A 25,890-nucleotide genomic window follows, 5' to 3' on the forward strand; every position below is an offset into this window, starting at 1 on the left:
TTCTCCTGTTAATCTGTCTTATGTCAATTTAATTATTAGGCCAGCCAAAAAACTTAGAAAGGAAGAAGGAAAAATTTTCCTCCCCTCCACGGCCTAATCACATTGACCAACCTCTTTCTTAATGTCCTTCACTTTTCCAGATCTTAAAAACTCTCTTTCTTCCTGTTTTAGAGGAGTTGACTTGAACCTCTCTCCCTTATTGCAATAGTCTTGAATAAAGTCTTCCTTGACTGTTTAACTCCAACAGGTGCAATTTTCCTTTGACACTTACCATCTTGTTTGAAGGCATCTGAGGAATGATAAAGATTGTTGGGGGAATAATAATGTTGAGCTGCCCCTCGCCAGCTCGGTGTTCCTAACAAAGGACTGCTGTATCGTGGTCTGGTCTTTGAACCAAAGAGGGATGAAGATGAACTCTTCTTAATTCTTAACAAAGCAGCATATGAAGTAGGGAGACCAGGAAGAGCTCCAGAATATTCTATAAAAGAAAAACAATAATAAAAAGTGAATTCTGAGAAGACTATTTTATTTTTTCCATGAAAATTATTTCTTTTAAAGACATTATTGAAAACCTCCTTTGGAGCAGCAATCAAATGCAGACTAGACTGAGAGTGGAAAAGATAAAATGCTACTTTTATATTTTTACATATTTTCTGGAAATTCTAATAGTTATAATGTTGGGTTTCTGCAGGAAAGAAAGAAAGAAAAATGACAAGAAGGAAGGAAGGAAAGAAAAGAAAAGAAAAGAAAAGAAAAGGAGGAAGGAACAAGAGAAAAATGAGTGAAGAGAGGAAGAAAGAAAGGAAGAAAAACATCTAAGAGTTTAAGCCTTTATTTTCTTTGTCAGCAATATTTGGGAATTAACATTTTTGTTTGCTTTAATATTAAAATATCCATGCACATACATAGGATCAGTTCCTTTTTTTATTAAAAAGTGGGGAAAAGTAAAAAAACCCAACATTTTCAATTATATTCTATAAATATATACTGGATTTTCATCACCTCAAACTTGTGTAACAGGAAATACATCGAATGCAGCATATATATTTTGATTAGGCTGCAAGTTATGCCTCATGCTCTTGAAAAGCAGTCAAATTCACTATGGAATATAAAACTTTTGGATAGAATTTGCTTTGTAGATTTTGTTATATAATATATATAACAATATTACCAAGTAGGGATACTGTTATGACATTCTTACTTTTATTGATTATTGAGAAGTGTCTTGCCCATATTTTACTTTAATTACTAAGGTTTTGTTATAAAAGATATGCATAGTGCCTGAAGTAGACTATACTAATTCTCCTTTATGGCCACAGGAGAGAGTCAGTTTAGCGTATAGAACAAATGTTTAAAAGTATAGACTAATTATGATGAATTCTAAAGAACAATTAGGAATTGGAAATTTTTCTATGTCTAATATCAATCAAATTCAATAATTTGTTGATCTTGGAAATATTTTTAAGAATAAGACTTTTTTTTTTTTTTTTTGCTGAGGAAGATTCACCCTGAGCTAACATCTTCTTCTAATCTTCCAATTTTTGTATGTGAGCCACTGCCACAGCATGGCCACTGACAGATGAGTGGTGTAGGTCTGCATCCAGGAATGGAACCTGGACCACCAAAGCAGAAAGCCCCGAACTTAACCACTAGGACCCCAGGACTGGTCCAAGAATCAGACATGTTTGTTCAGGGTATCTGACATGTGAACTTAATGGATGCTAACTTCATTTCAGATAAAATGTAATTATCTTTGTGAGTACGCTTTCTCACAAACAAAATTATTTAGAATGATTCTATTGCCTCATAGAGATATTTTGGAATGCAAGAAGCATTTCTATGATTTGAAAATAACACTTTAGGTGTTAAACATCGATGAAGTTTAACATTTTCTGTTCTGTGAAATTGTAAATATGATTTCTCTGAAAGTCAAAAACGTATATTTTTAGATGTTCTCCACAGTTAAAATGAGCATGCTATGTGCAGTCCAAGCCTACCAGGAGCTGTTAAGAGATTTGTGTCCTTTAGTCTTTGTGTTCAGCTACAAGCCTAATGAAGGCGGATCAATTTTAACTGAAAATAGCTAACCTCTCCTGGGCAAACTATATGAGAACAGATTATGGGTAGACATAAAATCTCCTTTAAAACCTGGAATTAAATGCAGGTTTGGGCACCCAGAGGTGTAAGGTAATGAAAAGAGAATGGGTTTTCCTTTAAGATAGTTTGTAGTTGTAGTCTTGGAACCTATTCATTTCTCAGTGCAGTCTGTTGCTTTATGTTTTAGCTGCCTACCTCATTCACGTCTAAAAAGAAAAAAAGAACAATCCCATTCTAGTGTTAAAAATTAAAATAGAATACGAGAATGTGGTTTATAGTTCTTAAAGCTAGATAAGGATAATCAGTGGAAAACTAGAAGGGCCTTAATGAGGTTCAAAAAAGCTAGGATCATCATCATGGTTATACATCTTATATATATATATATATATATATATATTTTAACAAAATACATACTGTTCAAGTGGTACAGAAATTGGCTTATGCCACTCCATATAAATCGAGATGAACCAAATGCTAATTTGGCTGTGTGCTCCACACCAGGTCTTCATTTGTGATGTAATCAGTTGCATCTGTTGTACTAGAGATTCCTTTTTCATCAATTAAAGTGAACCCACAGCTGCTACTAGGAATCTGACAATTTATTCATTCATTCATGTATTCAACAAACATGTAATGAGAACCTGGTAGGGCTAAATGCTAGGGCTACAAATGTGAACAAGGTATTGTACTAGCCTTAAAGGAGTTTAAGATCTAGTGGAAGAGAAAGGCAAATATGGGTGCAACTTTAATCCAATGTGATATAAAAGTAATTTCAGGGACCCATGGGCTCCCTCCCATGTAGTGGAATCCCTCATTCAGCCTAGGATCATCAGAAAGTGTTTCCCAGATGAAATTCTACACAAACTGAGTCCTGAAAGCCCATTAGTAGTTAGCTCAGCAAAGCTCTGAGTAGGGATGGAAAGATATTCTAGGCAAAGGGAAGAAAATATACGAAGACCTGGAAAAGAAAGACAGCATGGTGTGCTTGGCAGATGAAAGTAGTCAGGAGCTCAGAGAGTGAGGGAGAGAGGTGAGGAGAGGTAAGGCTGGGCAAGTGAGCAAGCGATCAAAGATGCAATGCCTAGTATGTCATGCTAAATTGGTATGACTTTGAAAGGAAAGCAATATAAGCTTTAGCAAGATCACTCTGGCTGCAGTACCATTTGGAACAAGACAAAAGGAAAATAAAGACTACTCAAGAGTCTAAAGCTGTAATAAAGGCAAAGATTAGTCATGAGTGAGGAGGTAACGATCTGAATGGAGACAAAATCAAAAAGATTACTGATTGATTAGGTTGGAGGCAAAGAAGGGAAAGTAAGAAACTGAGGAGGGTCTGTGCTACTAGAAGACGGATAAGAATGGAGGAAAAGGCATGTATTTGAGGTGAAAGCTCATGAATTCAGCTTTAGGCAGGTGGAGGGCTTGAGGTGCTTCCAGGGCATTCACACTGATTATAAGATTCTGTAAACATAAGGGAGTTGCAGGCTCCTGAGAGATTACTAAATGGTAGCCAAATAGGTGGTTAGTAAAACTATGAGAATTGATGAGTTTGTCTAGGAAACATGTAAAATGAGAAATAGTGTTGAAAATGGAACTCTGAGGAGCACTAGCATTTGAGAAAAAAGCAGAAGCAGTGGAACCTACAAAGGAAGGAGCAAAAGCAGAAAGTGGGATGTCACTGAAGGGAAGGGAAGAGAGTCTCGCAATGCAGATGACAGAGCAGTTGACAGTGTTGAAGATCAGTGCAGAGAGGCTGGCCCTGCAGAGAAAAGGTGCCCAGCAGTGTCAAAGCTGCCTGACTGCTCCACATACAATGCATGGTGGATGTGAAAGTGGGATCAAAGTTAAGAGGTGAAGAGAACTTTCCAAGCTCTGGAGACAGTCTGGCACCTCTATGCTGCCATTTCCAGTGCATTAGACATATAGACCCTGGCCTTAGCCTGTGGCCTCCATCAGTCTTCTGGTCTGAGTGCAACTGACTATCAATCCAGTGAGGTCTCCCCTTCTCAGGGGCATTTTGTAACTTTTCTATCTGATGCCCTCATAGCTGCCCAGCACCTTTTTCTGATATCTCTAATTTCCCCACTCCTCAATCCTAGTTTTGGGGAGCCTCAGCTCTGGAAAATAGGTATATTAGCATAAGTAAATGGGAAAATGGTGTTTCAATTATAGGACTTTGGTTAACTCCCAATTTTGGGAGGCTGAATTGATTTAACACATACAGAGCTTCGTTGAGGGTGAAAAATACTGCATCCCCTTCCTTAGCAATTTGCATTTCTGTCTATCTCATCTTATTTCACCTCTTTCTCTCTAGAATCTCAACCCCTTCAAGAGTTACAAGCCACCAATATTAATACTCTTTCATTATCTTGCAACCCTTTCATCTCGTCCATTCTCTCCCTATCCAGTTTAGTTTGTGGTTCATTACTTTACTTACTCCCTTCGATGTACGTTCAACCACACTGCTCCTTACCCTCTATTCTATTCCAGACTAACCTCCCTGTCCAATTTAAATCCCACTATCTACATATTCTGTTCCTGAATGCAGCTGGAGAAGAACACCAAATCGTGCTTAAAGGTGTCAGTTCATGAAATTAACTGGAAGTGAGATTTTCAATTTTCCCAGCAATACTGCCACACTTCCCTTGTCCAATCACTATCTCACCCTCCTCCATGAATAATTTACAGCTTATCCTCTGTTCTCAAGCTCCACACCTTCTTGGGCTTCCCAATGATGGTGCTTCCTATTTCACTGAGAAGATAGAAGCAATCAGAAGAGAGGGTCCCTCACACGCTCTCCCAACCTGTATGTACACCCATATACTCAGCCTTGCTTTCACTGCTATGTTATGAATGAATTGCCTGTGCATCTATTAAAGGCCAACTCCTCTACTTGTGTGCATTGAATCCCATTCCATCTTATCTTGACTGCTCAAGGACATCTTTCTAGAAAATCCCCTTTCTCCTTCAGCATCAATTTTTGTCTCCCTGTTAGATCGTTCCCATAACTATACAAAAATTCCACTAATCTTTGAAACAAGCTGTCTTGAACTTACCGTCCCTTCCACCTATTTTCCTTTACAGCAAGACTTATTGCAAAGAGCCACTGATGGTCACTGTATTCAATTCCTTTCCTCCCATTATCCTTTGAGCCTATTCTAAGCAGTCTTGATTATACCACTCCACAACAGAGACTCTCTTCAAGGTTAGCAATGACTAGGTCAGGCTAAATCTAAGGATCAATTTTCACTGTACTAAACCTATTAGGAGTATTCAATATGGTTAACCATTCCTTTTTCCTTTAAACATTTTCTTCATGTGATTCCAGGATACTACAATCTTATGTTTTGATGCTTTTGTCACTGGCCACTCATTATTTTTCCTTTGCTAATTCTTTGTCTCCTCAACTTCTAAATTTTGGTGTACTCTAGAAAAAAATACTTCTCCATCTAAACTATCCCTTCAGTGATCTTACTCATGAACATCAGCTCCCTTCCAGATGAAAACCACCTTTACTCTAATCTCAGTTACTTGGACCAGCTCTAAGTATTTGATATTTCAATATTTTCCTATGCTCATTCTAACTCCTCCTTCTAGTTAACTCACTCTCCTCTTGGGTTCTGCCTCAGCTTTAAAAAATATCCTGACCTCTGTCACTGAAAATCATCTTCTGAGATAGATCATTTGTTAAATCTTATTTTGGATTCCCAATCTGTTTTTAGCCATCACTTCAAGGGCTGTCATTTAAAGAATAGAAGGGTAGGTTGTTCTAAATTCTGGGCTCAGGATTTCAAAGAGGCTAAGTGAAATACAAATGCAAGTAACACTCTGGACTGGGTTCCTTCTACACATAACTCCTTGCTTTTTTTCAGCAAACTCAAACATCATTTTCTCCCTAATTCCTTCCTCATTCAGCATTCACGGACCTTTTTTCAACAACTCTTTATTGAATTTCTACTATGTGTTAGGAACTGGAGATACAACTGTGAGTAAATCACAAATAGTTTCTGCCTTCATGGAATTTACAATCTGGCAGTATTGGTAGAGGTTTACAAATTGGTAAAATATTAGTAGAGGAACATTAAATAAACAAACAAAATTATTCTAGAAATATACAAAATTAAGAACTATAATTCATATAATAAAGAAAAAAGAAGAGAAAGAAAGAAGAGTGCCTTGAGAAGAAGCTTGCCATTCTTATTCTTTTACTTTGCTGCCATCATGACTCAGTTCCTAGGAACAAAATCTCTTCTCTTGGCTGTGATGCATACATCTTCCTCCTACAGCTTGGCCACTCATTTTATTGATTGAGATTTTGGACAAGAGTAGCTCTGTCAGTAAACTGGCTTGTAATATAGGCTCCAAAGTCAGGTGGCCTGGATTTAAATCTGGACTCTACCTCATAGCAGCTCTGTGGCTTTGGGCAAGATATGAATAGCTCTGTGCCTCAGTTTCCTTGCCTTTAGAATGGGGATAACAACAGTATATCCTTCATAGGCTGTTGTAGAGATTAAATAAATTAACACACATAAAGAACTTAGAACATTTCTTGGATCAGAGTAAGAATTCGATATGATAACTATATAATTTTTATTATTATCTGCACTTTAGTTATTCCCCAGTACTACTCTCTGGTGGACATAATTGAACAGTGGACTTATGCCTTCCAGATTTAAGGGGGTTACAAAAAGAAAAAATAAATACCAAATTTTAAGACTTATTTTATTCTGAGGAATTAAAGGAGTGTAAAATGGAAGAGGAATAGTTACATTTTTATTGTCCTGACATTTGTATTCCCATGAGTAAATTTTTAAGAAAAAAATGTGGCCACTGATAGAAACCATATATCTACAGAAAGCTCAATGCTTATACAGTCTTGTGTTTCTATTGGCTAAAGCAAGACCTATTCATTTTTTCTCCATTATTTCTGTCCAGGATTTGGATGGAAAAATAACTCATAATTTTACTTTTGAGAGAAATCTTCATCAGTTGCCCAAACTTTTAATGACTATCTATGCCAAAGATGTCAGCAGAATCTAGTTACACATTAATCATTTTTTATTCTATTTTCCCGCTTCTCCCAGGTCAGACCTTAGGGAATGTGCCTTACAGTTATTTCTAAAGTGGTCTAGAGATTTTGCGATAAAACTCAATTAACCTGGTGCTCTCACACTGTGAAATTCCAGCTGGAGATTGGGTAGGAGTAAATATTAATGCCTTCATTAAATATTTCCTAATCAAATGACCCTGGGACCACTGAAATTATATTATTTAATAAAATTGTAGTTTATTAAGTCAGAATGACATTGCCAGCACTTGCAGTCTTAAAACTAATAGCAATGCTTTTTCATTACTTGAAAGGTCACTTTATAGATATAACATTGCCATTGAATGTGATTAAGATTCATGAAATAATAGATTACCATTAGTAGAACTAGACTTTCTTATGGCAATATTTATGACTAAATAAAGATAAAAATATCAATATGATAAAGGTTATATTTTAAAATATTTAATCCCTTACCATATTTAAAATTTCCTGAATTTTCTGATACCAAGTAAACTTCAGAATTTTATCTACATCCCTACATGAAAAACATGCCTACAAGAAGCTTTAAAGCTCTAAAAATATTGATGTTAAAACTAAAAATCACTATTGGATTCTGTATTTGAATCTTTTCTGCCGATTCCCCACACAATGCTATTAATTTTTATAGCCAAGGAAGGGTAAGCAACACCAAAAATTCATGCGATGACAGGTCTTTGTATAAATTCATTTATTGTCTATAATTCTAGTTTGATTTTAAATATTTATTTAAGCTCTTATATAAAAATAAATATAAATAAACTATAGCACCAAATGATAAGTGAAGAATATTAATGCTTAATCACTGTCTCATAAGTCAGGGGAGCAAAGAGTGGCACCATATATTGATGACACAGTGTACAGAAAAAGCAGAAGTCATACAATATCCAAGCCTGCCATGTGACTCAATTTGGCATCAAAGTCAGCATAAAGAAATTTGATATCTGACCTTTTTCAGAGTAATTGCTAAGGCTGTCCTCTCTGATGAGAATTAATGTTAACTGTGCAACTTTAGCCTGCTACTGTTTTATGAAGCTTGCAAGGATGGATGTAACACCTCAGCGAAGCCAGTCGTGTGAAGCATATTTAGAAATGGTTAATAATTTATAAGAAATGTGCATCATTTCAATTTGGTTGTCTGCATCTAAGGCAGAGGAGAGTTTGAAATACCCCGAGTTGATGGACTCTATGTCTCAACTCAGCACTTTCTTCAACAAATGTCTTATCTGTAAACTTTACAGTGTTTTAGCCACAAGAATGAGAAAGGGTGTGCAGAGGATGAAATTCACCATTTTTAAATCACCAAAGTCAAGCATCTAAACTGTAGTACTTCTAAGACATGAGGAAAACTTTGAAGAGCACTGCCTTTCTAGTTTTCTTTGCATAGGTATGTGAAAAACAGGTATAATTACAGGGTAAAAAGAAACACAGCTGTAAATTATTTCTGCCCTTCCCTTCCAGGTACACTATTTACATTTCAAGTCATTACTTTAAGATTTGGAGAACTTTATCTTTTTACTTCAATAGTAAATGCTTAGTTGTGTGCACAGATAGATCGTGAAGGTATTACACCTTAATTGGGGTATTATATATGCTTTTATTGCAAAAAAAAAAAAAGCTTCTTACAGTTAGCCTTTTTGTTTTTTGGTGAGGAAGATTGTCCCTGAGCTAACATCTGTGCCAATCTTCCTCTATTTTGTATGTGGGATGCCGCCACAGCATGGCTTGATGAACGATGTGTAGGTCCATGCCAAGGATCTGAACCTGTGAACCCCAGGCCACTGAAGCAAAGAGTGAGAACTTAACCACTATGCCCCCAGTTATCCTACTTTTATATTTTTTCACTATTGTTAAAAGTTTTAAGAATCTATAGCATTTTGATGATATCTCTTTAAATTACCAAAAGCATAAAGTATGATTGCATTGAATTGATATTTCCTTTATAATATGAATGCTGTTTTCTAATCACTGAGGAAATTAGTAAGGGCAGGAGCTGGTTGTGAAATATAACCAAATTAATTTAGTGATTAAAGAATTCCCTCTTGTTTTGGATAATTAAAAGTTTCAGTGAAGTTTTAACTCTGTAATGATTATATTAGCTTTTATCTTCCTAGTCTCTCAGTGTTTAAGATAGATCAGATAGTATTTGGTGATAAATCAAATAAAGCTGAGGTTATTTAGCAATAAATGCTATGATTAAAAAATAAACAAAATATCGTTCCCTCCAATTTTAGAAAATATTCTATATGAAAATTATGCTTTCCTCATACGCAGTGATATAAAAAAATAAACGTGTGTTTCACTATGTCTGGTGTTTCCAACAGAGCAGTATAGACCCTATAATTTATAAAATCTGGATGCACTGAGTCCAGTGAAGATTTAGGAAAAGAATTCAAGATAACTAATTACGTTAAATGAATTATAGATAGCTAAGGATCATCTTGAAGTGTGTGGGCTACATAGACACACATAATGAGATATGGGATTTAACATATATTTAATATACACAAAATGATCAGCTATTATGTATCCCAAATTGAAAGGTAATTATGGAAACACAAAAAGCAATAAAACATAAAATCTTTGCCTCAAAGAGTTGTTATAAACTAAGAGAAGAATAATGTAAACTTCAGGGAAACTACTTTATGATCCTGGGATTTGAACAAAACTGAGTCTGATACTGATAGCCACTCAGATAAAAATATAGTCATGGTTTTAGAGAAAAGGTCTTCACAGGGTTTAGTACTTTCAAATAGGGGATTGTGGGAAGTAATTTTTGCATTTGCACAGGCTAGAAGATATATAGCGGTAAGAGGATACAATGCCACCCTCCCCAATTAGGAAAATACAGGTTTCTCTCAAGCCTGGTGGAACCTTCATTCCACGTGGGCACTAGTTTGGGCAGATGTGTGTCTCTGGTAGGGTCCAAGCAAGCTGCACCTTTCCACCGGGGTGGGTGCATTGGCTCCTGCTTTGTACTTCTGCTCTAAGCAAATCAATTTCCTTTTATCTTGCCATTAAAGAAATCTCCATGTTCCTTTTCTTTAGCTGTTGGTTACTGTCTTTCCAGTGGTCACAGTTGCATTGTGTTGCTCAAGCCACAAACCACAATATTAAAAGAGAGAGTGAAATAGGTGCACAATAGGATTCCTGTTCAATCTAACTTGCATGGGAACACCTAGGAAGAAGCAATTGATACCAATCAAATAGGCCTGGACTCTAGAGACGGAAGTTGAATTGAGCTTTGGTCATTTCTCACAAATGGAAAATAAGCATTTCGGAAATATGTTTATGATTTTTATTTTGATACTTTAGCACGTGAAAAGTTGCTTAGTAATCCCTTCAAGAGGCTTTAGTTATTGATGTCTTCGAATCACCTTATTATAAGGCAATTTTTCATTAAAGGCAGTCCTACAGCTTTGACCCTAGAAACTGCATGCTAGTGAGACATATACTGAAATAAACCGGAAACTGTGCCACTCACGTCAATTTCTTCAAAGAAGACATCACAAGACAATTTCTCAATGACGTTTTAGCAAAGTTAGGTGAATTCTCATTTAACAGAAGAAATATCTGCAAATCATTAAGTTCACTCATCTGCCGTGATTGTGATGTTCTAAAGTGACAGCTCATTTGGTCCAGTTACTCAGTTAAATAATGATAATGACATCCAGCAGGCTAAAATGTTGCGGCCTGATGCAGAATGTCACTCTCACCGCCAGTGCCTCCACATTGGCCTCATCTGTGGCATTTACTCAATATCTAGCATTCTCTATTTCCAGAAAGCTACTCCCAACTGTGGAATTGTTATTTCTTAGGTACTTACAGATCACAAACTCTACTGTTTTCCAACTCGAAAGCCTTACTTAGATGTGAATTAACTTTCAAAGCACTAGGCACTTGGGACCTTTCTGAATCTGTGAGAGTGTATAGCTCAGCTGCCATTTATTCCTTGTGGTATTGCCTTCAGGGGGGGAGGGGTCCTTCTCTTAATCCTTTCCCTTATGGAATAAATTATGAGATTCAGATTCAAAAGAATAGTGGTATCTTAAGTTTCCCAAGAATTCTAATTTTATACCTTCTGATTGTAAAAGAAATGTATGCTTGCTGTAGAATCAAAATCATCTCTGATCTTGGTATCCAGAGGCAGCAACTTTTGCAAAAACAAACTGATGTTTTCTCACTTGATTTATAGACAGATATATCAACAGAGATGTAGGCAGTTTTTTCTTGTTTTGTTTGAAAGAAACTTGGATCTGTTTATACATGCAATCTTCTAATTTTTATTTAATATTATATTGTGATTAATCCTGTTAAAATGATCTTTACAAGCATTTTATTGGCTATATAACATTCCAATGATGTGTTTGTTATAATATATTTAGCCATGACCCTGTAATCAGATTAACTTACCTGTCATATATAATGCTGCAGGAATATCCTTGTACATAAATCTTTGTGTGACTAATAATTTCTTTAAAGAGTATCATAGAATTGGAGTTTCTGAATATTAAAATAGCTCTTTCTAAATTTTTTTTCTGGGATTTTTGACTTGATGATAGTCTTGCTAGTATCATGAGACAAATAATTTTTTAACAGTTCATTATGATATTTTGTATACCATTTTATTGGATGATTGCTAATGTTCTTTATCTGTTTAAATATGATGGTGAAAATCCCATTTCACCATTGCTTGGATTTTCATTTTGATTATTACTCATATACTTCATTTTTATGTACATATTTCCACATCTAATTATGTATAGTTTTCCTTTGTTTTCTATTGTTGTGATTTCTTTTTCCTTTTTTTTTGAGGAAGATTAGCCCAGAGCTAACATCTGTGCCTGTCTTTCTTTATTTTATATGTGGGACACCTGCCACAGCATGGCTTGATAAGCAGTGCGTCGGTCCACACCCAGGATCTGAACCTGCGAGGCCCGGGCTGCTGAAGGAGAGCGTGCTAACTTAACCACTATGCCACTGGGCTGGCCCCTGTGATTTCCTTTTCTTGATTTTTACAAGCACTTTGTACACTATGACATTACCAGTTCCATTTAATGTAGTGCTAATTTTAATTTGATGATAGTGTACTGCAGAAAGACGACATATTTTCATGCAGGTAAATTTATTATTTTCAACGTGGTTTTATTTATTTATTTTGTCTTTTGAATTTACTTATGACCACTTAAAAAATACGGATTTAGAAATATTAGTCAGATTAACCCTAAAAGTAATTCATATATTTACTTTTCTCTGTGTCATTTTCAAATGCTAATTTAAAAGGAAATTCATAATAGCCTAAGATGATGCAAGTTTTATTTAGTATTTTTTCAGGGGGAGGGGGCAAAGAATTTTTGAAAACTATTGCAAAGTCAAAAATATTTTTAGAATATCTGAGAGGTGATATCACTTCCTTTTATTCTTATATCAGGTACAAAATTGCCGGAGGTTAAGGGGATTGATTCACCATGGGAGGGAGAAAGCCAATGAATATATAATCCAAATTAATAAAGAATGAATTTAAGCCAAACCCATTAGCCAAAAAATGCTATTTAAACTGCGCTGTCTAAGAAGAGCTTTTCAAGACTAGTGTGGCTCCATGTGGTTCTATGGGAAAGACAAAACTGCTTTGCAAAACAATGCTTGAAAATCTCTGTTATATTGGTGGCATCTTACATGCCGTCAAAATATTTCTTTTTTAAATTTTATTTGAGATTGTCATTAAGCCCACTTAACACCTTAGTGCTGAATACACTTTATTGTGGTTAGAAGTTTTAATTTCATGACAATGCAAAAAAACTGACTTTTTAGGTGACATTTTTCTTCTTTTTTTAAATGACAGTTGGTCACTGGCTAAGGCTCAATGACATTTATCAACTACCTAATTAAAATGTAGACACTTTTATAATAATTGCAAATGTGACCTTCATTTGTGTATTTTTGCTAGCTAGCATGTTTAGCCAAATGTCACAAAGAACCCTAATCCACTCTTTCCCATACTGTTTAATTATATCATATTGAAAGTGTTCATTCTTCAGTTACCATGGTTTATGCACTCATCCTGGTTCCCTGGAGAGTGGGGAGCTCTAGTTCCAATATCCTAATGAGTAGTGATTGCAAGGCTCTGCCTTCAAGCTGCCAAAACAACTAGCTGAAAAGTGAAAATTTGTTCAATTAACAAGTTGGTTTGCCTTCATGATGCCAAACAATAGCTCCAATTTGTTTTTCCCTGTACAAATAAGGGATTCACAGACATGGGCTCGATTGTTCTGGCGTTCTGCAAAAATAATATAGATCTCTCCTATCACTTTCAGATCTTTATGTCTAATTGCCTGGGTGAAATCTCTTCTTGAATGTTCCACAGATATTTGCAACTTTACCCCAACCTCCATACTTCCTAAGTTCTATCTTCTCCACATCCATAAGCACTGCTCTAGTTAACTCTCTCTTCTCCTAAATTCTCCCCAGATCTTTCCAATCTATGCTACACAATTCCATGAAAGTATTATTTCTAACACAGAAATCTGACGTGGTACGTGCCTGCCCAGAATACCACAATTAGTCCTTAAACTTTCATGGTAAATTAAACTCTTTTGAGAGACAAGACCCTCCTCATCTATTTGTCCAAATTCATATTTTCTCTTCCCTGTCTTCCTTCTCTCAAATTTTAATCAATTATTAATGATTGACCTACAATTTCTTTAATGAATCAGGCCATGTTTCTTTTTCAGCCTTTGTATGTGTTATTTCCCTAATGCTGCTACGTGTTAATCATGAGACAGTGAATACTTTATAAAAACGTAATTTTGGTGTTGTTCTATTTATGCATAACTAATCACTGTTATTTATAGAATTAAAGATTCACAAACGATTTTATCTTAGTTTATAAAATATAACTCCAATTCAAATATAGAATCAAATATTTTAATATATAAATTTATTTTTATTATATCCTTTTAAAAATATTTTAGTCCTCCTATGTTAAAAGGTTTTATCTATATTAAATAAACATTGTGGAGTTGATGTAAAGAACTTTACTTTCTTAAAAAATGTTTGTGTGTAGTTTTACTATTATAAACAAAATTAAATCTATCATAATATTAAAGTGTGTACTTTGTTAAGATTTTTTTTGGTACCTTAAAAATGAGGCAGTGTAATATTAATGTTTGGACGAATCCATGGATTTGGGAGAATTGACATGTTAGGTATAATTTTAGAGTTCAGAATGGATTTTTGAAGAGCAGTAAAATGGTTTAACAATCTAACTTTTTAAGATAAGTTGCAGTATTCCCAAATATTGCACTATTGTTTAGTAAAACAGGTAGGTCAAGTTTAAATTTTTCACTAGAAATAGTGATATTTTGCAAAAGAGAGCAGGCATTTGATCAATTCATTTTCCTTTCGTCAGTTTATCAAATATATTTTCCCAAAGGAACGCATTTACTATATTATAAACAAAATTAAACTCTCAGCCATATTTAATTTTGTTAATTGCTCTTCTGTTTCAGTAAAGTGTAACTATATGAAGACTACCAGTCTTTTGGTGATACTCTAAAAGTTGATGTTTGGGGGCATTTTTTACTCAGATGTTTTCTAATGTGTGCTGTTAGGAAATTTTCATGAGTGAAGCAAAAAGATTTCAAACCCCACCTAAGCATTTACTGTTTCTCTTTTCAAGCAAGGAAACATGTTACATTGTAGTTGAGGAACTACCATGGTTGGGACCTGATGGGTGAAGACAACAGATTTAAGAGAGAACTTTTAAAGACTATGTAATATTTCAAACAATGAAAAAATATCTTCCCAAACACAACAACATGAAGTAAAATTTTCAGAATTTCATCAGATCTGGAAGGTATGCTATACAGCTTCTGGAAGTAAAAGAAGGTAAATGATGATTTATCCAGTTGCCCATTATTTCTACAGTAAAGTGTACAATATTCTATTGTGCTACATTCTTTAATTTACATGTAAAAGTATTTCTAAAGAATAATGTCCAACTCCTTAAAACTATTTTCCTTGAGGAGAACACCTCATTACCTGTCTGACATTGGGTAAATTATGTCTCTAAACTTTTACTAAATCAGGATAATATTAACTACTTCATGAGGGCTATTCTGAAGATCAAGATAATATGTTATGAATTATCAAGTACATTGGTACAAAATAGGAAGTCTGCAAATTGTATCACGCTGATTATTTTTATTATTATTTAACCTAATAGAACTACAACAGCTTGTAATTAAAATCAACGTGGTATGCATTTACTGATTCTTCAAAGTAATGTGGAACTATTTCTTACAATTTTTTTTTTCTTTCTTAAGACAGTAGTGATTCTCAGGTTAATTAGCACTATTTGTGGGAGGTGTTAGTTTTCAAATAATGATGTTAAAGAAAATGTTTAGAAAGAAAATATTAAGCCATTAGATTTTGGAGGGCATTTAATTGAAATTTTTTTCAGAAAGTGATCTAATATATACTATGCAAAGATCTCCACTGATGAAATCTGAAATTGAGCTCCCTTAACAAAACTTTTCCCCACGTCCAAAAGAGTGGGTCTTTTCGGGGGCCAGCCCAGTGGCGTAGTGGTTGAGTTTACACGCTCTGCCTCAGTGGCCTGGGGTTCATGCATTCAGATCCTGGGTTCGGACCTCCACGCCACTCATCAAGCCATGTTGTGTTGGCATTTCACACAAAAAAATAGAAGAAGATTGACACAGATTTAGCTCAGCAACAATCTTCCTCAAGCAAAAAGAGGAAGATTGGCAACAGATGTTAGCTCAGGGCCAATCTTTCTCACAAAAAGAAAAAAAAAAAAAGAAGAAGAAGAATGGGTTTTATAGAAATGAAAGATGAAAAAATACACATGACAGAATTGAATTATTTTCTATCTCTATTGAGGAGAAGTTTAATCTGGCCAAGAGGTGGTTGAATAAAAATTTTAATAACTACATTTTATAGTGATAGATATCATGTGTTTTCTCACAGGCATCCTTAGCAGAATCTGCATAAACATTTGAGTTCTCATCTGCTGCAATGATGTAAAAAGTTGAATTAACCCCCTACAAGGCCTACCATGATGCTTTGTATGTCAGCAGGACTGAATGAGTATTGTTGAACAAAAAAGAAACCTAAAACCTAAAAGAATGATTGACTTTCTATAATCACTCATTAAAAAAGGGAATAAAATTAAAATGATAATTTGCTTATGAGCTATACAATGAATTAAAGAAAAATTCCTATAGCTGTACCAGAATTTATATATTCAAATAAGTCCTGTCTTTTAAAGCATTCACTTCTATTAGTGCTACAGGCTTTTATTGCCACAAACAGCTTTTGAACATGTATTTTGAAATGGCCTCCATGGCTTTATGTTATTTAAAAAGTAGATTTAGTTATGACAATAAAAAGCCATGAAACTTGATGAGTAGATAGTATTCACTAAAGGAGAAATTCAGGGAGAAAGATATTGAAGTTAGGAGAACTGAAAATAAGTTATACCAGGGGAAGCTGTGCAAACTTTCCATATCAGGGAGATACAGAAAGACAGACTGTAGGAACTGGAAGAAAGACCTGCCAGGTAAAACAAGACAGAGTTATGGAAGGTTGTGTGTTCTTTTGACCATGGAAGTGAAGCGAGCCAAGACCACAGAGGAAGATTAACCAAGTTATGTTAAGATTTCAACAAAGGCTGTATAATTTAGACACCATTCTTAATTGCCCCAACATTATAATGATATTGTAATCAAAGAAACCACATTAAAGTGAGGTAAATAATAATTGGAATCAGATCTGCATATGGTCTAGTTACCTCCACATTTTGGCAAAGGTTGAGAAGACATTCTTTAGGAACCAAAGCCATATAGAATGAGGTCATGAGGGAGAATTTGAGTTATGTATTAAAGGCTTAGTTATAGATATGACAAAAATCTGATTTGTTTTTCTACTAGCTTGGGTCAACATTAATGGAGAGAAATCATGTACTTGTATGTCAACATTGCCTTGACTCTTATACTTGGTAACATATTTTTCTTCTCTACAAGAAAGTGGTATTGCAAATTGCTGTGAAACACATCTGGTTTTTTTTCCCCTTCAGCTTACTAGCAATTACAATTCCCTAATTAGAAGGGTCAACTCTATGCCACAACGTGATTTTGAATCATTTCTTGTATTTTTTTTTTTTTTTTCCTGGTAAAGACGACTTTCTGTTTGGAACTATAGCCTGAAATCATAACCTCAAACATAATCTCATTGCTAAAAATACAAGTTTAACACTGTACCTTAAAGTGACATTTTTAGAAAAATTCATCTTACATGGTAAAATAAAAAGCTTTTGAACATAGAAAATAAATATAATAACATAGTTTATGAAGTCTTGAACTGATCCTAATTTCATGATTACTATCACTTTAAAGGAATAAACAAACTCTGGTTTTTATTCAATGGGACACATTCTCTCCTCTTTTTAAAGTGCATTTATGAACATTCTACAATTTATGCTTCACTCGTATCTTGTTTATTTCTTCCATGGTTACAGTGATTATCATCTAAAAATCAATATTCATATTAATTTCTTAAAAGCAAACAGAAAATGACTATCATTCAATAACATATAAAATATATACATGAACATATTTGACAATCACCGCCAAATCAGCAGGTTCATATTCTTACATCTATGTTTTCCGAGAAAAATGTTAGTTAAATAAGATTTTCCTATTGATAAATATACAGATCATTTCTGAATTTTCCAGCATTCTGAAATAAACTGTATGAAAGTTCTTAACCTGGATCTATTGGTGACTTGCAGGGATTCTGTGAACCCCTAAAATCATCTGTAAAATATTACACATACGTGCATTTGGAGAAAGACAAGGCTATTAAGGCCCATAGCTTTTACCAAATTTTTAAGCAGTCAGGGACACACAAAAAGTTAGGCACTTAGTGTTTTTAAACACTTGTTTACAGATATATAATGCTTTTGAATCTTCAAAGTATGTTGATTCAATTTAAATCCATGGAAGTTTACCTAGTATCTCGTGGGTGCCAGGAGCTCAGTTCAGTGCTCCAACTCAATGCGGTTGCAGGAGCATACAAATGGGGACAGGAGAGTGTATATATACTCACTGTAACACAAGGCAGTGCAAAACAAATACGATAAAGGACCTGCGAAATGACAAGGAGTTAAAGAAGATATTCATAACTGTTCATGCTGACTTTAATATGTCACTTGGTATGGGAGGAGGTTTTTTCACTTCTTAGAAAGCTTTTATTAAAGTAGAAATATTACAACTGCACCTTAAAACAAATGACACACTGAGTCAAATACGTCAAGAAACTTTAGGAAATTTTACAAAATCTAAGTGTCACCTATTCTTTTATTCCAGTGTCTAGGAAGATCATTTAAAGCAAATATTCATTAAAAGGGTATACCTATTGAGTGCTAAATGTATGTGAAACCTTTGTGCTGGGGACAATGAAAAGAGATGGCCCATGTCTTCAGGCAATTTACAATCTACTTTACTCCTGAATGCTACTTGACAGAAAATATTATATAAACTAAAATATTCCCTTAAAAAGATGCACTTATGCCAGACTAAGAAAATTTTGAATTTTCAGAAGTAGAGTAAATGCAGATGATTGTTGTGGTTGATTAGCATCTTCTAATGTATTTGTCATAAAATTCGATGGACACCTGAAATATTGTATATTCAAATTTCCTGAGATATTACTTGTGTTTCCAATAACTTCCCATCCAAAGCCCAACGGTCAAGGTCATCCATATATTAAATCCATCTTATTCACCAAGGATTCTCTCTCATGTTTTCCTACCATGCCCTTAACACATTCTCCTTGAAGTTGCACTTTTAAACTCAACTGTTGACAATGTGGCACCGTGTGTGCCTCTAAATCATAAAAACAAACAAAAAATCCCCATAACTTCAGAGAGCATCAATTTTACTCAAAGATTTAAGCACAAAAATTAACTCATTTAAGGTATTATTTTTATATTATAATAAAAGCAGATATATTATGAAGCAGAAATGCAAACTTTCCTTAAGATGTCAAGATTGCCCATTAGATTTCAGAGCTAATCCTTATAGTGGGCTCCTTTAGGCTACACTCTTTGATATCCTACTGGAGTGGGTTCAGTCTCATTTCCCTGTTGAGAATTTTGTTGAAGAACTTGAGCATCCCAGTCTTAAGATCCGACTCACTCACTTTGTTTAACTCAATCTTTATTCACACATTTCTAATTTAAAATGTCCTTACAGTGCCTTTCCTTTCTACCAGCTAAGTTCAACATTCTCTAAGACCAATTCTAATCATCCCCACTTGAAATCTTTTATTATCAGCCATATTCTTCTCTTACCTTGAACTTCTTCAGCATCGATGAACAATATATATTATCACACTTCTGCTCATATGCTTACTAATATATAAAATGTTAATAATACATATTCTGTAAAAAGCAAAGGGGACTGCATGCATAAGGCATAATTAACCGCCCTCCTCCCTGGCCCCGAAAGGGAACCAAAACTACAAGAAGGAAGATTTGAAGACAACAATAAAAGAAAGTACCCGGAGTTTATCTGCAAGGTAAGAGTTGAGGCAATGTTGTCAAAACATTTTTAAGGATCATGGCAGTCCCTGTAATATCCACGTCCAGACTATTTCTGTCTTGAACAACCACCCTCTCCTTCCCGTCACGTATACTTCAAGGAGCTATGGGTAATTTGAATGTGGGGAGGGAAGAAGCAACGTGCTATGAAAACACTTCTAGGGTGTGTGGGGGTCCAGAATATAAGGGTTGCATCTGGGCTGCCTGTTATACCAACAAGGGAGCAGATAAAGGGATTGTGGTGTGTTGTGGCTTCTGAAAGCTTATAGTTCTGAATAGTATGGATTTTTGGCCATGTGTTGGGATTTTGTTCTTAGCCACATACTGATGTAATAAGAACTTCCTTTGAACAGTAAACTAACTTCACACACTAGCTAAAAGATTTTTGCTAAGTTACTTATCTTTTCTATGCCTTGGTTTCGTCGTCTGTACAGTAGGAATCATAACCCTATTCATTAAGAGGTTGCTGGGAGAATGTGAAGAAACAATGTATGTAATCACCTGAACCACAAATAATGCTTGGCATACGGAAAGCAGGCAATAAATCTCAGCTATCATTAGGTATTATTATTCCAAACCAAGCTGGGAATTTACTAGTCTACTAGAAAGTTAACTTTGAATCAGATTTTGAATCAGACATTCTAAGCAAATGTGACCAAAGGATGATTGCTTGTTTATTTGGTTCTGCAAGAAGGAGAATTTGGAAGTCCAAGTGTTGTATTCATGAGACAGTTTAGTTTACCCTACTCCAACTGAAATGGATCCAAAATTCTGTTTCTCTCATCTAAATTCAGCCTGAATTATAGAGAAAATGAACAAATACCTTGCTCAGAATGATACACACAATTATTTTATTTCTTCTGTTGGCCTAAAGTCTCCAGATAAAAAAATACAGAAATCTTTTACAAAAACAAACTTTGTTTCTGAATGTGTATATGTTTATAGAATTAAAATATTCACAATACAATATTAAAATGATTATAGATTAATGAAATGCTTTAAGAAGTTGGATTAAGTGATTAGAAGATAATGGATTTTGTGTTTGAGTTTTTCTCATGTGGCACGGATGGTAGTTTCTTCTGTTTTTTAAAAATATATTTATAGTCTCTCCTATTTACCTGGATATTAGTGAAAATGACATATCTGCCTATCCAGAATAATTTGAGACTGAGCCAAAACAAAGTAATAAAATTAATTTCTCATCCCTTTTATAAATTTGTCAAATGTAGAATTAAAACCATTGATATTAATTTCAAAGAAGTTCAAAAGATAGTGAAGTTTTTATTAATCTAGTTGCTTTTGAACCTAGCATTCTTCAACTCTATGCCAAAATTATAATTATAATAATAAACTTAATTGTTTTCATTACCTGCTCTTGGAGAGGTTCTCAGGTTACATATAAAGTAACAGGTTGCTTTCTCAATTAGGCTCTTAACCTATAGTGAACTTCAGTTTGACTGCCTCTTTCTAATGCATAGTCACAGTAACTATGAATGTAACTATGTATATTAAGAGAAGATCAATGTATTTATATGGCATTTGACAGATCAGTCATTTTTTCCCACAATTTAATGAAGGATAATAAGATCAAGCCATTCTCAGAGAAGAAGCATACAAACTTTTATCCATCTACTCCAATGTATATTAGTTTTTTAAAAGAATACAATGGTTAAGAAAAGCCTGTCAGACACTCAGAAATATGGATTTTTTTAAAGCATGTGAATAATAACAAAATAATTAACTGTGGATTCAGAATAAGACAAAGACCTACACCTAATCATTGCTCACACTGATCAAGATGTAACATTTCTCAGTATTTAATAGACTCAGCTAAATGAATCTGAAAACCTGTGTGGATATATCCAAAGATTATTCACAGGAATCTATCACTGATAAAGTTTCTCAAGTTTGATTTCAGTAGTTTATGAAAGAGATTGTTCTAATCGAGGGCCAGATTGATCCAACCACTGCCCAGGATTCGAACACTGTCTTTGGCAAGATGCTTTGGTTTGCAAGGAAGAAAAAATTCCAACTCAAGCTGAATTAAACAATAAAGCCATATATGGTTATATAACTTAAATAGCAAAAATAGAGCTGTTGTAAGGGTAAGTTTATCAGGGCTGCTTAACCATGTCACAGAAAACCCAGTTATTGTCTCTTCTCTGTGTTTGATGGGGCTGTCAGTTAACAAATTGCTTTCACATATAGTATTACATATAATCTTTATAACAACTGTGTATAGAGTGATTATGTATACCTGTACATATGTATGTGAAGGCAATCCATGAACTATAAAATGTCATATAAATGTGAGATGGTATAATTAGCACTATTATTGTTACTCAATTTGAAATGTTTTGGCAGTAAAAATCAATTCTGCTACACCTGAGGTTTCCTCAGCATTTAAAGAGGAGACATCTGAAGTTCTCAATTTAGAAACATAGCCTCGGCAACCACACATCTCCTACTCTAATAGAACAAAATTGTCAAAAACAATTTTTTTGTATGTTCTCTTGAGAAGGAACACTTTTTGATTGAACTTACAAAAAAATTGCCATCAAATCTCTAAAAAGTAATTTTCAGTAGTGGGAAAGTTCAACGGCAAACTATAAATTTAAAATGTGTCATTTTTGTAATTGAGAATTTAGCGCGGCATCATTTGTTTCCTTGATTTTGCATTTATACATTCATAATTTATTTTGTCAGACTAGTTCATTTAGTGTTGTAGGAGAGCAGAATTTACCCAAAATGTATGTTTAACTTGAGGATTATTTTGTGCTGATTATTTTTAAGAACACAAAGGAAGAAACTTTGGCCTTCCCCCTAACTGTATGAAAGAATTTAAGATAGCAGACCTGTTCTGGGAAGGAACTATCACCAAAGATAACTATAGTATAACATGAACTAGGTTTGGTCGACTGAGAGGAACGCAGCAGAACCCGTTTGATCAGTGTCCTGTCCACGGCCCGTTGTGTCTGCATGGCAAAGCAAACACTTGTTTACCAAACATCTGCTTTTCCATCTCCATGTGAATTGCCTTTCTCCCCTTGAAGTTCCCAACCACTACCCTCAACATCCTCCTTTGTCTTTAGCTGAAGACAATATTTAAAGTGATGGCTTCGGCCATTTGGGGAATTACTCTGTTTTTCTGGGTTTCCCCCATGTATACATGTTAAACTTTGTTTGCTTCTCTCCTGTTACTCTGTCTCATGTCAATTTCATTCTTAGACCATCCAGAAGAACCCAGAAGGGTAGAGGAAAATTTCTTCATCCCCTACAGTATTAAGTTTTATGCTTAAATGTAAAAAACAAACAAATGAAACTGAATGTGAGAACATAGCTTTTCTTTTTCTGTGAATAAGAGATGTGGAACATTTCTAATCATGTGCAAAAATTTAAATATCCATGGGCATTATGTAAATGTGCTATTTAAAGGACATGATGCACTTCAAAATGTGTTCCTGCCTTACTGTAAACCTTACCTTTCTTGAATATAAAATTGTCAAAAAGCATACATATGGCAGTGAATGTAATATTCACCATGATAAAAATCTGCTTAATTTAACACTTTTAAAGTTGTAACAAAAATCATGAAAGTGTGGTTACCTGGGAAGTAGAACGGTAGTTGTTCCACTGAAGGAAAACATTTTAAAAGTAAATAAAATGAAAAAACTCAACATAATATTTTGGTTAGAAATGAGAGAGAGACACATTTCCAAGAGAATACAATTCCTAGAGAAAGTAGAAAGTTTGCTTACACCTTATCTTCATATTGTGGATATGAAACTGACCTGTGCTCACCACCTGAGGTTTACGAGTCACTGAAAGTAGGTCAAAGTAGTTTTGTTGTTAGTATGTCAAGTTAAAATAATGTGATACTATTTTTAGCAGGTGCTTTAGAATTTTTTTTATTGGTCACTGAATTTTCTATCTAAGATATACAGGTACATCCTTCTTCACACCCTGTAAAGAATGCATTCTCCATGAATTGATGGGCTTCTGTCCAGTAGAGGGCACTGCTGTCTATTGCTACAAGGTCCCACTTGGACATTAAAACTTGAAAACAAAAGTTAACAGCAGAACAAATGCTCTTGGATCATCCTAACAATGAAATTGGGGTCATATGGGAAAGAGAAGAGAGAGAAAGGGAAAGGACATTGAGAATAACAGTTTACTTTTAAATAACAATATTAATATACATTTTAATCTCAGTATGAATTGCATAAAAATCATTACCAGCCACTTTCTTTTCCCAAAAAATAGTCTGAGAGAATTAAAACACATTTGACAGGGGCTGGCCCGGTGGCGCAGCGGTTAAGTTCCCACGTTCTGATTCTCAGTGGCCTGGGGTTTGCCAGTTCGGATCCCGGGTGCGGACATGGCAGTGCTTGACACACTTTGCTGTGGTAGGTGTCCCACATATAAAGTAGAGGAAGATGGGGACAGAAATTAGCTCAGGGCCAGGCTTCCTCAGCAAAAAAAGAGGAGGACTGACAGTAGTTAGCTCAGGGTTAATCTTCCTCAAAACAAACAAACAAACAAAAAAACAACATTTGACAATTATAGGTAAAAAATGATTTTAAAGAGAATTTTTTCTATAAATGGCTTGTAAAAATTGGGCATTAATATTGAAACTGAATTTCTTTAAAACTTAAGTATCCCTACCTAGTGAGAAGCTTTCCCTGATGTTTCTGCCTCTCTTGGGAGAGTTAGTTTCTCTCACCTCTGTGCTCCCAAAGGATGCCGTACATGTGGCTCTTTTAGCTCACACAATTATGTGCATGCTCTGGGGCTCTACTGAATTGCGGTCTTATGAGGTAAGAGTTCTTTTTTCATTATTCTGTTAATGCTAGGCAATCAATAAATATGTATTGAATAAATGACCAACTGGCTAACTAAGAAAGTCATTTCAAGAGAAGTTGTTACCTAGAATACCAAATTATCAATAAAATAGAAATTTTATGAAGATATGATTAACAGAAATTTTTAGTTTTCTCAAAATTAAGCTAAGTATAGACAGATATAAATGATTCACTATTGATACACGCTCTGATATCTTTATTTATTTCATCCGTATTTAGGATGGTAAAGGAGTGTGTCCTTTCCTTCTTTCTTGATGTTTTTTTTTAAAAATGGGAATGCCAAAGAAAATGATCATTGAAACAATCAAGAAAGAAGTTTTCAGTGAAAACTGCATTTAAAATAGATTATGCTTATCACTATTAATTACCATTAATGAAGCAACAATTCAAGATTCTACTTAAAAAATACACACATATAAGATATATATATATAGAGAGAGATGTATCTATATCTGTATCTATTATTAATATTTATAGCAGTTATGCATATGCCCAAAGGAAACTATTCTCAAAACCTATGAATACATCAAATATAACTTCAAAAATATTCTTAAAATTATTTTTAAAATAATTCTTTTCCACGTTTTTTCTCTCATGATATATCTATGTTTTAAAAGTTGTTTTTTGTTTGACAAAAACTTTCAGGTAGATGAAACACTAGCCATTATCTGCTTTTATGTTCCTTTAGTTAGATTAGATATCAACCTTCATTTCCAAAATAACATGAAGAGTCATTCCGAATAGACTGACAAACAGATATTTAATCAGCCTAACCAGTTATTCCCAGGAAATCTCCGTCTCAGAGGTTTTATATCATTCTGCATGGCTTTCCATTGTTAAAGCATAATAAAAAAAATCATAAATGAAAATGGCCATATTAAAAAACAGGATGTTTTACTTCCTAATGTCATTGGAAATGGGAGATTATGCTAGCAGAAAATACAAAAATGTTATCACTCAAGGGCAAGTCTTTTTACAGCCAAACATTACGCTGGTGGCACAGTAAAACCACTCAGTGTGGCCACAGTAATGACCAGTTTGGATTGACTTAGCTATAGAGCATCTGCAGAGATTTAAGGGATTGGTCACAATCTCCCTCTGACGGCTGTGCCAAAGCATGGTCAATTTACTTCAGGTCTATAGACACGATCCAAATTAAAGTGATACTTTCAAGTGATCGTAAAATATATTCCCAAATAAAATTTCTTAAAAATGCAGCCAAG

At 34.5% G+C, this 25,890-nt stretch overlaps 1 protein-coding gene and 1 long non-coding RNA gene across 6 annotated transcripts in view; one reads left to right on the forward strand and one right to left on the reverse strand.

The window, feature by feature from the left end:
* LOC139041112 (uncharacterized) overlaps nt 1-14,207 on the forward strand; it is a 92,487-nt gene extending 78,280 nt beyond the window's left edge. For 2 of the 3 annotated variants that reach the window (XR_011495715.1, XR_011495717.1), the window contains one exon: nt 12,067-14,207. This is a non-coding gene — a long non-coding RNA (uncharacterized lncRNA). Of the gene's footprint in view, nt 1-691; nt 2,396-12,066 lie in introns of those variants that run through there. The other variant, XR_011495716.1, reaches the window with a different exon arrangement.
* The window catches only part of CNTN5 (contactin 5), a 1,141,798-nt gene that overhangs the window by 440,500 nt on the left and 675,408 nt on the right, over nt 1-25,890 (reverse strand). For all 3 annotated transcript variants that reach the window (XM_070490393.1, XM_070490391.1, XM_070490392.1), the window contains one exon: nt 272-478. In XM_070490393.1, the coding sequence (XP_070346494.1) occupies nt 272-478 (207 nt within the window). The remainder of the gene's footprint in view (nt 1-271; nt 479-25,890) is intronic.

This window comes from Equus asinus, chromosome 20, assembly GCF_041296235.1.
Source record: "Equus asinus isolate D_3611 breed Donkey chromosome 20, EquAss-T2T_v2, whole genome shotgun sequence".
Taxonomy (NCBI): domain Eukaryota; kingdom Metazoa; phylum Chordata; class Mammalia; order Perissodactyla; family Equidae; genus Equus; species Equus asinus.